Here is a 13485-nt window from a genome sequence, read left to right on the forward strand (position 1 = left end):
AAAAGGCCTCAAGTAAAAGGTGGCGCTTGGGTTGAGTCTCAAAGGAAACTAGAGGTTCTACCCAAAGTGAAAAGGGAGGCTATTCCATACTTGGGAACAATCAGGACACAGGCACAGGGTGGAAGGAGCAAAAGAGGCAAATTGAGGCTGGAAAAAGCTTGCCAACAACTAGAACAATCCATAACTAGTGTGGTCGTTCCTTGGGAAGAAGCAGTTGTATCTCACTATGTCTTCAAGCAAAGACTCTACTATATTCTAAGGAAATTCTTTTTAATGTATGTTTAATGTATGAATTAGACTTAAAGAACACTGAGGTGTCTTCCAACTTTAAAATCTTTGATATTAAAAATTTAGGTAAATTATTTTCTTTAGTGCAAGTCATACTATTTGGTAGGGAGGACAGAGGAAAAGAATCTCTCTCAAGTCTGGATTCTACCAAGGGAGTGGGGTGGGGGGTCCCATGGAGAATAGACAGTAGAAAAATCTCAAGTTTAGAATACATGAAAAATTAGAGAAATTATAGAAAAGATATTCTAACATCATTAAATACTAGGATAACCTCTATAATTTTTACTCTTGAAGATTTCACAATTGATCATATTAGAAATAGACCAAAAGGAGGAAGAAAAATGTAGAGAGGCAAAACTGTGTTTGCAGAATATATATTAAAGTCCAAGCTGAAAAACAAATGTCATCTGCAAACTGATCTTTAAGAAAGAGACAAGATTGATATATAATAAGGAACTCAACTGATTTTTAAGGCAAACATACTCAGGAGGAAGTATCACTCACCTCTGGATACTTTAACTTCAATGTTTTATACATTTCTCGAAAACGACTATAACGCCTGAACACGGTCCATGTCTCATCTAGGACAGTAATCTATTAATGAAGAAAATTGGTTTGGAATTAGTATCATTCAGCAGGAAAATGAATATCACAAATATACCCTGTTTGCATGGTACACTTGGTTAATTGAATTTTTAAGTTCTGAATTGAAAACAAACTTCTTCAAATATAATCTCATCTAGCTATGTAGCTAAAATGATTAAAATCAAGATGAGCATTCCATTTTAAATACACACCTTTTCTTCAAATAATGGTTACTTTGGGACTGCCCCCATGTCACATAGTATACTTTATTTGGAAGGAAGGTAAGATTACAAGATCACAGATCTAGAGATAGAAGGAATCATAGAGGTCATCGAGTCCACTCCTTTGGTTTCACCATTGAGAAAAATGAGCCCTAAAGACATTAGGTGATATTCCTGAGGTTACAAAGGTATTAAGTAGCAGAGGCAAGATTTGAAAGTATTATAATTCTTTAATTACACTTTGATTATACTGCTCAATCCACCATGGCATGATACACATTTTATACAAGGCAAGTCAATCCAAGTCAACTGGAATGACATTATGAATATGGCAAAAGTAGGAATTTTATGTATTAGGTAAAAAAAGCTGACACGTGTCATTTTTGAAAATTTCATCCCATAAACTAGAAGAAATATTTTAAAAAGCAACAGGTAAGGCTGATTATCCTAATCATTAAGAGGCAGAGTGGTCAAATGGGTTTAAATCTCACTTCTGAAACGTACACACACACACACACACACACACACACACACACACACACACACACACAACTGTGTGATCTTAGGTAAGTCACACAAACTTTCAGTGCATTGGGCACTAATTATTTACCTAGGTGGAACAACAGGTGCTACTTGTGCATTGGCAGGCAGTTGCCTAGACTAATGAAATCAAAGGTCCAGTCAAAAAAAAATATTACTACAAATTATTATCTTGCTGAGGTTCTGTTGGGTAGGATTTCAGCAAGAAGAAAGTAAACATTTAAAATCAACCATGGGAGCAAAGAATCACTGGGCAAAAAAAAATTGTTTCTGATCCCCAGGAACTTTTCATGAGACATGCAATGGCACCTCTCTGTTCAGTTCCTTCTTTGTTTTAACCTTAAAGAAGTGCAAAGAGAAGTTCTGGTTTGAGCAGCGATATGCAGTTTCTCCTTTCTATCTCAGTAGGTCTCAGTGCAGATTTGATTTAATCACAATGCAAAGAATGGAAGCAGGACCCCCATCATCAGGACAAGAAGCACAGTTATACCCCCTTGGAGCCCAAAGAGGGGTATAAAAGGTAAATCGTTCTACAATGGTGTCTGACACTAACACTGCCTTCAGTGACAGATTTTTTTTTTTAACAATATGATCTTTTAGATTCATTCTGGGACAACAATGCATAGAGCTTCAAGGGAGTTCTTCTATTCTGATGTAGTTAATATTGCCATTTCAAAGTTCTAGTTCAACTGGTTCATAAATAGTTAGGTTTATGTCCTTTTTTTTCTTTCACAAAATAATTAAAATATAATTGGCCTTTATAACATCTCAGGTAAGGGGTAGATTAAAGGTACTTATAGGTAGTAATCAAAAGGTTCTAGGGAAAAAGCTGGTATAAGTATTCTGAGATGTTTTTAAAATTAATTTTTCCAGTATAGTTACAACACAAGACATAAGATATATTCATAACACAGAACATAAGACAATCCTTCATATGGAAGAAAATATGTCATTTTTTAGCTTTTAGTATCATGAGCTTAGGTCAAAGATAGTCATTTCAAAAGTACAGAAGCAATTTTTTTAAACCTTAAAATAAATTCTACAAAGCCACAGTGGAGATAGTGTTGAATTTAGAGTAAGAATTTAAAGGATCTGGGTTTGAATCTCAGATTTGCCACTTCCTACTTGTGTGAAATTGAGCCAGTCCATCTTTGTAGAAAGTTGTACTGACTCCTTTCCCTTCCTCTTCAAAAAAGAGAAAAAGAAAAACAGCAAAACAACCCAACAATGTCTAAACCATTTAGAGCTAGGACAGCTTTAGGAAATAGCAACTTTCTTGGTACCCTTCTTGTGCATAAGTTTTGGAAATAATACAAGATCTTCATTTTGGAGCAAACTAAAAAAACAACAAAATGATTGGGTGGGGAGGAAGATAAAATACATTAAATATAAAAAAAAAACTATAGCACTATGATTTATGAGATGTTTGTGGGGTGAGGAGTGAAAAGAGAAGATCAGCACAACACATTAATGAGATCAAAGTACTCTATTTTCTCCTTACAAAAGAATGTGAGGCACTATTGTTGCAAATCTTTAAGTAGCAAATTCATTACTTCTTCCTTCTTGGAAGGATTATGTTTGATAAACATCTATCTTCCATGTCTCCAAAATGATCAACTGCTACTGAGACATCACAAATATTTTCACATGATGGACTGCTTTTCTTTATAAGCAATTTACATCTGAATTATCTTCACAAATTTTATAGATGCTGTTTTTTTAATGGCTACAGGAAGAACCATCAGTATTTGTTTACTTGATCAAATATATTCAAACACTTTGATCTATGCGATAATAGTTCTCATCCAGAAACAAAAATAAAGCCTGCAAAAATTCTATTTCACCTACCTTTTAAATAATTCCCAAATTAATAAATATCTTTCTGCTAAATATTGTTACTTTATGCCATTTAAAAATGAATCTTATAATATATAAAATATTACCTCAGGAATTTAGTCTTACATATACAAAAAAAATTTCTTAATCTAATGTACTATGATAAAAGTACATTTAAAAATGATTTAGTCCTAAAACTTTTAACTTTTGAATTATTTTAAATCAATAAAACCCATTATAAAATGCGTGGGGGAGGCATAGGATTAATATTCACTTACTGGCTTCCTAGATTATATCAAGTTTTAAATATCTGCATAAATACTTTACTATATACCCACACTATATATAATGATAATCTATAATTGTACTTAGAGGAATATGACACTGTACATGGGCACATATGAGAATTAAATATCATTCAGAAGTATCCATGATCAAGATTTTGACCCAGGATAAAGCTTTCTCTGACCACTACCATCTTACCTTCAATTTCTACTACTCCCTCACTCTTTCCATACTTATACTACTTTCATCATCATAACTCCTGATCCCTAGACTTCATTTTACTGATCCAGTCCTTTAGCTCACTTCGAGTTTCACCCACACTATCATCCAGCTTGAACTGGTATTCTATGATTCCTTGACCCCCATCAAGACCATCTTCCACAATTTCCTAATCCTATTCCCAATTCCTGTCATTGCTAGCAGTGAGTCTTTTAAATTACATTTTACTTTTTTCAATTAATAAGCATTTATTTTTTTCTTCTTCCTACCTCCTTCTACCCCTTCTCCAGTTGGTGAGAAATAGGAGAAAACCATTATAAAAATATGAACATAATCAAACAAAACAAACTTTCACATTGACCATATCCAGAAATGTGAGTCTCATTTGAGATATTTATTGCATCAGCTTTCTGTTAGGAGGTAGGTAACACTTTCATCATTGGACAACAATAATTTTGTAAAAATGAACAACTTTAAAGTTGGAAAAGCTCTGATGAATGCAATAATCAGGGTGTGACCTTACTTAATAAAAGCTAATATTTACATCACTTTTTATGATGCTAAGGACTTTACAATTATTATCTCATTTGACACTCACAACAACATTTGGAGGTGCTATTATTAGCCCTATTTTATAGATGGCAAAACAGAGGCAAATAGAATTAAGTGACTTGTCCAGGGTCATATAGCTGGTAAATATCTGAGGCCTGATTTGCACTCAAGTTTTCCTGACCCCAGGCATGGTGTTCTAGCCACTCCACCACTCAACTGCCCTTAGTTTTGAACTTCCTTAATATTTCTTCTTTCCCCTTCAAAAACTCTACTTATTCTTCTACTCTTTCCTTCCTCCCTTCCTTTTCAGAGGATGAAACATTCCTCTTTCTTTTTTCAAATGTGACCTTTACCTTTTGATCTCATTTCCTCATCTCTTTCAGCATTTTGCTCCAAAAAAAAGTTCCTTTTCCAAGTACCTTTTGACAAAGACCATGCACATACTGCTTATACCTCAAGGAGATCAAAGATAAGAAGAAAGGCAAAAAATACATGACTATATGTAGTAGCAATTTTTTTTAGTAGCAAGGAAGTGAAAAAAAAAAGTAGATGTCTATCTAGCTAAACAAGTTGTGGTACAGAGAATATAGGAAACTAGGTGGCACAGTGGACAGAGAGTTGGGATCTGGAGCCAAAAAGACTCATCTTCCTGAGTTCAAATCCGGCCTCAGACATGTACAACCTGTGTGACCCTGAGCAAGTCACTTAATCCAGTTTGCCTTAGTTTCTCATCTATAAAATAAGCAGGATAAGGAAATGGTAAACCATTCCAGTATCTTTGCCAAGCAACTTCAAATGGGGTCAGCAAGAGTCAGACATGACTAAAAAACAACACCACAAAAACACATGGAATGTAAAACAACGAACATCATGAGTATAGACAAGCATCTTGGGAAGACTTAGATGAGCTAACACAAAGGGAAGTAAACAGAACCAGGAAAACTAAATAAAAAATGCTGCAACAACATAAATGGAAAGAATAACAGTAACAACAAAGCAATCCAAACCGATTACGACCAACAACCTCCAACAGGACTTCTAAGGAAGTGCCTCCTCCTTCCTCCCAAACCTTCCTTCCTTTTTTTACTTGGAATTGCCTGCGTGGGTTTTTGAGTTCTGCAATGCTAACTGCTAAGCCAAAGGTGTCAAACACACAGAGGCAAACTACATGCAGCCTGTGATACTCTCAAGGGCAGCCTAACCAGATTAAAATGTAATTGGCAGATATTTAATAAAATCAATAAAGATACAATAAAAAATACAACACGTGGAGTTTTTATTTCTAAGTCAATAGGAAGCTTGCAGGGATCCTGATGTACAGTTTAGTGGCCCCTATTTCTATTTCAGTTTGACACCCCTGTTCTAAATCATCACAGAGCCTAAACCTTGGAACTAACAGGAAACTTTAGAAATTATATAATCCAGCCTTCTCAGTTCAAAGCTAAAACTGCAATTTTACATAAAGGTTTCAGAGTAAACCAAGGCTTAGAGAAATTAAGTGGACTGGTCCAATGACATGTTGGTAGTACTGTCAGGATTCAAACTCAGGCCTTCTGCCTCCAAATAAAGTCCTCTTTTCACTGCATATCACATCTGGCAATGCCTGGTCTAGAAGCATCAAGTACTATTGCTTTTATTGTCAAAGCAGAAGACTTTAATTTTCTAAAGTGTAATGGCTTAAAATAATGATTCAGTTGAAGCCATCCCCTGACTTACAAGTAAATAGGATCTCCTCACCCTCCTTTCTTTCCTCAGCCTCTGGAGCCCCTGCTGCTGCTGCTACTATGGGATCTAATGGAGAAAGAAATCTGTAGCTTTTAGAAAATGTGTGAATTTGGAAGTGAAGAGGAGAGAAATTCTTTGAAATCAGCATCACTTCTGGACTGGGTCAAATTGCTTATGGTTACTTTTTGTATACATACATACACACACACGTTTTACTGTAGGATACTGCTTTTATCTTTTATGTCTTTCTTTTGGGATTTGTCTACATCTTTCCTTCTTGCCTTATCTATATTCTTCTAATCAGACTCATTTGGATTAACAAGTCATGGAGCTATCAATCATCTATAAATGCAGGTATGAATTAGTTGTTAGATTCCTAGCATCTGGATGAGATTAGCTGAAATGAACATTTTGGTTTAGGGGGAAGGGAGGTAATAGTAATATGTACAACCATATTATTTTTTAGGGTTTACAAAGTACTTTCCTCACAAACCTGTAAGGCAGTGTAGGTATGATCTTCATTTTTACAAATAAGCAAACAAGCTCAGAAAGGGGGGGTTACTTGCCCATGGTGACATAGCTAGCAAACAGCAAAGCTGGGGCTTAAATCCAATTCTCCATGCTCCAAGTCTAGAAGTCTAGTTCTCTTTGAACTATACCATCTTGCTAATTGTGGAAGTTGGAGCACTTTAGGTGACAGATCAAGACTAGATGAGGTGCTAAAATGGGCAACAGGAAATCATGAATGTGTCATGAAGCCCAGAGGAAAGGGGATAAGGAAGATAATCTTTCCATGTTTCAAAATTTCTGAAATGAGTAGATTCTATACCCAGAGATGGAGAGGAAAAAAACCCAAACTTCTAGATCTACATGCAGAATATCATGTTTGGTTGGGAGACAATGACAAACTAGACCACAGTCATGTGTGATTGTCCTAGGCAGTGAGTGTATCATCTTCAAGATGCTGGAGACCAAGGGAATGTAGATGTTCAGAAAAGAGGTTTTTCTTTTTTGGAGGTGGGGTGGTGGTGGAGGGGTTGTACTGGAGGGGGTAAAAGGAAGAACATGGAAGTTATTTTCAAATACAGATGTCTCATAAGTCTTAGGAGAGTTTTAAATTTAAATATTAATTTTAAATTAAATTTTAAATCTTAAAATTTCAGTAAGACTTGTGGAGTACCCTGTATATGAAAGGCTATCATGTGAGAGAGGGATATGACTTATTCTGTGTAACTGCAGAGGACAGACCTAAGACCAATAATGGAAGTTACAAGGAAACAGATTATAGTTCAATAGAAATTAGTGAGCTCTCCATTACTAAAACTTTGTGCAGTGATACTGTCTAGAGGATTCTGATTAAAAGAAAGCATTTGCCAAATGACTTTGAACTTTGTGGCATGGTAGAAACAACACTACCATAGGAATCAGGAGACCAAGACTCCAGTCCTAGCTCTTATAATAATAAAATAATAATTATTAAATTTATTAAATTATTAAAATAAGTAATAAAAGAGCTATATGGTCTTAGACAAATCATTCCTTCAATTGTCTAAATAATCAAATTGAGAGGGAAGAGGTCCCTTTTAGTTCAATTCAAATCCACTCAACAAACATTTACTTAACACTGTGCACCAGGCATTGAGGTAGGTGCTGAGGACAGAAGGATGAAAATAAACTGATAAAAAGTTTACCACACAGACAATTAAACAAGTAAATATAAACTCATCTCAAGAGTGGGGTGTTCAATACTCATGTAGGAGGTGGCTCTTAAACTATTCCTTGAAAGGGGCTTTGAATTGAAGAGGCAGAAGTGAGACTGAGGGCAGCCACAGAAGATGGCTGTGCCAAGGCACATGAGTCTGAGACAGAAATACCAGGTGTTAGGAATAAACAGAAAGCAGGTCAGTCTGCCAGGAATGCAGAGTTTGTGAATGGGAGAAAAGATGAGAAGGCATCAGGTTGGGAAGCACTTTAAACAGCAAACCAAAGAGTTGCATTTTATTTGTGCGTCAATGAAAGTCAATGAAGCTTCATGAACAGGGGAGAGGTAGCGTCAGAAGTGTGCTTTAAAAATATCCCTTTTGGCAGATATATGCAGAAGAGATTAGAAAAGGAAGGATGGAGACAGGGAGATCAATTAGAAGATCACTTGGGCAGTCCTGTGAGAGGCCATGAGGGCCTGATCTAAGAGAGCAGCTGTCTAGTTGGTGAGGAGGAGATGGCTCCAAAAAGTAACATGGAGACAGAATCATCAAGACTTGGAAATTAATATGATGGAGGGGAGGAGGGAGCATGAAGTTTTGAGGCAGACTTACAGGTGGTGAATGCTGTTGGTATCTGGAACTGAAATGGGAAGAGCTGGGGATTCCAAGGGTAATGAATCCCTTTGTGGATAGGTTGTTGAATCTCACAGATTTAGAACAGGGCTCTCCTCCTAGCAGACATTATCCAATCCATAGTCACTTATTCAGCCTCTGCTATCTACCAGGCAGAATCCAAAGTACTACGTATAGAGTGACAGAAGAGCTTGTATTTGATCTTAGAAGTAACGGGACACAATGTAGTCGATTGAGGAAGGGTGTAACACAGTACACCTCTGTGGAGGATGGCCTGGAATGGGGAGACTTAAGGAAGGAAAAGAGGTAGGCCATAAGAGAGGTGATAAGGGCCTGAACCAGCCTGGGGCCTGAGAGGAAAGAAAAAAGCAATCTAGGGGAGAGGTATGGGAGATATGCTAAGATTGCCAACTGTCCCTTATTAACTATGTGATTATCCAAAAGTCACTTCTGTCTGCACCTCAGTTTTTGGAAAATAAGAACTTTAGGCCAGACCTTACACAAGAATTTTATACCAGACCTTTATCAGATCCCTCTACTCTTTAAGATCCCATAATTTAAGGATCCTCCTCCTCCTCTCCCTAGGAGCTCCTGGCTAGGAAGCAGGATGTGTATGACTATCATCAGTCTGACTATTTAGCAACATGTATTGCCAAAGCTTTTGTGGCCTCACCTGATAATGGAATCACTGTTTAGAACTTGATTTTTAAAAAAATACTTCTAGAACACAATATATTCCTAAGTGCAGTGCTTATCTAGACCATGAGACACATATGTAATGCAGGAGATGGCAGAGAGGAGATGGCACTCTTTAGCTATGGGCTGCACTAGATGGACTATGAAACCCCTTTTAACTTTGAGATTCTCTCTAAATCTTTGGGGAAAGGAGACAATTTATGAAAGAATGATTTTGGTTTTTTTTTTTAAAGAAAAGGTATAATATTAATTTGAGGGCAATTTTTTGTACTGTTATTGTTGTTCTTACTATTAATAACATGAAACTATCACAATGTAGTGAAAATAGTATTCCCATAATAACATCATGGCACGCTTGATGAGCTAATGGGAGAACTTTTTACAAAGGGGGAACTTAATTCAACACTGAAGTTCTAAACAAGTCAGCTGATTTGTGAGAAAAATACATGGCATGGATTTTTTTTTACTACCTAGCAACATTTACAGAAGTAAAGGGCAACATTTCAGTACTTCTCAATAATGACATACATTTGATGATAATCTCTTGTGAAAGACTGTCTTTCTATGTACATAAAAATATCTCAGGAAAGAATAAAGATCCAATTTGGCTCAATACATATTAAAATGGTTAACATAAACAGGCCAAAAGGCAGGGATCAGCTTTTTTCTTTTACCCGGGGAACTATACAAAAGATTGTGTCAGCCTCAAGTGTGTATTGTCTGGGGTTTTGTTGCTTCATGTCAGTTTAGAATTCAATTTAAGAGGAAAACTGTAACTATTCAAATGCTAGCTAACTGAAAACCCCAAGCACAATAATTCATTCCACATATGAATCTTGAAAGACAATTGAAATAAAAGTTTTACATGAATACTTGCATATTCCAATTAATGAAATTACTTGTGACAGGAACAGTTGGTTGCAAACTTGATCCTAGAAAACCCAAATTTTGCAGTGACATTCTGCTGACCTATAGGCAGTATTTAGAAATATTCATCACTGAATAATAAAGGACTGCCTGCTGTGCTAAGAAACAAACACAGCAATTTCCAATTCTGATATCACTGTGTCCATAATTCAATTCAACAGATATGTACTGAATGTCTACTAAGCACATGCCACCATAGTAGGTCCAGAAGTGGGCAAGAAAGTAAAGGAAGGCATGAAGTATAGTGGGAAGAGTTCAGGTTTGAGTCCAAGGGCAGGAGATTGCTTCCTGGTGTTACACTTACTAACTATGGGATCTTGGGAAAGTCAGGTGACTTCTCTGAGCCTTGCTTTTCTCATCTGTAAAAAGGGAAGGGGGTTTGGTTACTTGGCCACCAACCATTTTCAACTCTAAAGCTATGAACCAAAAACACTGACCTTACCCTAAAGAAGCTTCAATCAAACAGAGAGTATAGAAGACATATTCCCAAATAAACGTAAGAGAACAGTACAAAAGTATACGAGAGGTATAAAGTAATGTAAGAATTCAAAAAAGGAAAAGAATAATTTCTGGCTCAGGAGATCAGAGAAGGTGACATGGAGACAGTACCTGAGCTGGGTGTTAAAGTATCCAAAGGAAAACACAGCAGAAGTACTGAGAAGAAGGAAAGTGGCTTGACTGGAATAAGGGGAAATAGGAAGCAAAGCTGAGAAATGCCAAGCAATGAAATCAAAACTTAAACACATCTTCCCTTTCCCTTGTACTAAGCTTCTCTCATACTAAGGGTCATACTTAGCATCAGGGCTTTCTATATAGCACTGGCTGCCAATTTATTTTCATGGCACAGTAGTATTTGCCATGAGAAATTACTGCACACTGAATGAAGATCTTGACATCAATGCCAGCTTTTTGGCTACTTTGCCTCTTACTATATTACATAGGCTTAAATTAAGCTGGCCACGTTGGTCTTCTAGACCCATTTCACTTCTTTCTCCTCACTCCACATCCTTTTCCCTTTTCTTTCTTTACCTCCACTGAGCTAGTGGGGCAAGATCTTTGAGTGATAGAGTAGCTATGATATTACACAGGCATAGGGATTGGACTTCTGGTTTTTATTGGGATGCGCTACTCAAAGGTAAGGGAACCCCCTCTACAAAGGTGAATCAACCCCTCTTGCAACTTAAGAGTCTGAGAGATCTACCTAGTGCACTGAAAGGTTAAGTGATAGGAGTTGGAACTTGAACTCAGTTCTTTCTGAAATCTAGGCCAATTTTTTTAGTCACTACACCAATTTGCCTCTCACTGTATTACATAATGTTTTAAAGTAAGGTCATTTGCTGAAGGAAATTTGCTGAAGACCTAAGATGTTGTCAGTACAAATCCTAATTCAATAAATGAGTGACTACTTTAAAAAAAAAAAGAAATCAACACAGGAAATAGGAATTTACAAAACTAAGTGGCTTCTATTTGCTTTGAGAGTCTTTAGTTCATCTTGATTTATGGATCATTAGCTAACTGAAGGGGGGAAAAGGCAGATATACTTCTGAAAACATAAGGCAATGGGAATATATCTCTTATTGAAAAGTTGTGTAAATTGAATAAGTCTGAATATAATTGGGAAGGGAGCTATTGGAAAAAAAAAACCTTTTGTAAAGAGATCAGTTCTTTTCTAATAGCAATACTGACTCCTCTTTTACCCACTGACCACACATATGCACACATCACTTGATCCATACTAAAGATGACAATAAATAATGAAATAATATACCTACACATATAAACTATGCAAAAATTACAAGTATTACATGGTAACAAACATCCATTTTTCCAGAGAGGTAAGGTAGACACACTTACCTTTATCTCAAATTCATAGTGTTCATCCTTTCCCTGTCCACAGAGAACATAGCGTGGAATACTAATTTTAATTGGGTCCTTAAGGTCATCTGGATTTGCTCCCAAAGAGCGAGAAACCATCCGCTATCAAAGGAACATCAGACAAGGAGAACAAAGAAAAAGCAGAATCACTACACGGAAAATACTCTGCTCAGGCAGTGGAGAGAAAATGTGTTTAAAGTAGAGAAAAGAACATAAAACCAGCAAAGTTTATTTAAAAAAAAATGATGGATTCCTTTGAAAGAAAAATACCAAGTCTCTCTCATAACAAAAGAACATTTCTTTTAGGTATACTTTATGGAGAAGTTAGGACAAGAGGACTTCACAATGTTGTTCAGTCTTTGAAGTTTCATGCAGTTTGCAAGAAAAAACATGGGAGAATGAAAATGGAGAGGCAAATTATGAATCTTGACATTACTTTAAAAGAACTGTGTAAACCAGCTACCTTTTTAAAAACTCTTTACCATCAAGGGAGAATAAAACAAAACAAAATACCACACCTTATTTTTCCATCATAGGATATCAGAGAGATGGAATATATAACCTTAAATAGTTGGGAATTCTGTTCTGATTCCCTTCATTTTCAATCTAAGATTTTTTTTTAAGTGTAACGTAAGACATGGAACCCACTATTAAAAAATCATTAGGCTTTATCCGCTCAAAATCAAACTCAAATACCTCAAATATGACAAATATGCAATAGTCTAGGAAATAAGATGAATATTAAAGGATGAAAAAGAGAGTCTAAGGCCCACATTTAAAAGGAATGCCCATATCTAATATTGCTCAAGGATTGCACTTGTATTGAAAGTTTTCCCTTATTCACTACATTCACAGGATGGATGTCTCACCACTACAAATGCTCTTATTTTGATCAAGACTTCAACGAAGACACGTTTCCAGGGTGATTGAACTTACTGAGTCACCAAAAAAGGCACAAAGAACATACACAGGGACATGGGAAACCAACCGTCATAAGGACAACACTTCTCCTTCCATTCATCAGGGGAAACCATAGTCTTATGTCACTTGTCACGCTATATATGCTCAGTTCTTTCAACTCTTGTAGAATGACAGGGGCTCATTACTCATTTACCATCAGGCTTCACTAGGAGAGAAAGAGTTGCTAGTAGACTTATCTTCTGATTCTCAAACTCAAGGAACATTTGAACAACCTCTTATACAACACTAGCCTGTTAAGCTGTATGTTCACCTGCTAGCCTGTTACCCATATCCTCCCTCTTTATCTGCTGAATTCCTATCTGAGCCTTAAAACCCAACTTAAATGCCACCCCCTTTAGGATTCACTCTGTAAGTCCCATTATAACCTATGTCTTTCTGACCTCAGACTTCTATACCACATTTAATTTTTCATTATACAG

The 13485-nt window shown here is 36.3% G+C and overlaps 1 protein-coding gene across 20 annotated transcripts in view; it reads right to left on the minus strand.

Moving 5' to 3' along the window:
- The window catches only part of KIF16B (kinesin family member 16B), a 550717-nt gene that overhangs the window by 244920 nt on the left and 292312 nt on the right, over positions 1–13485 (minus strand). For 19 of the 20 annotated variants that reach the window (XR_011972556.1, XR_011972554.1, XR_011972560.1 and 16 more), the window contains 2 exons: positions 12065–12187; positions 793–882 (listed from right to left, as the gene is read on the minus strand). Coding sequence is in view for 7 of the 20 variants with exons in the window: in XM_072634507.1 (XP_072490608.1) it covers positions 793–882; positions 12065–12187 (213 nt within the window). In the remaining 13 variants the exon portion in view is untranslated. The remainder of the gene's footprint in view (positions 1–792; positions 883–12064; positions 12188–13485) is intronic. The other variant, XM_072634505.1, reaches the window with a different exon arrangement.

This window comes from Notamacropus eugenii, chromosome 1 (assembly GCF_028372415.1).
Source record: "Notamacropus eugenii isolate mMacEug1 chromosome 1, mMacEug1.pri_v2, whole genome shotgun sequence".
NCBI classification, from domain to species: domain Eukaryota; kingdom Metazoa; phylum Chordata; class Mammalia; order Diprotodontia; family Macropodidae; genus Notamacropus; species Notamacropus eugenii.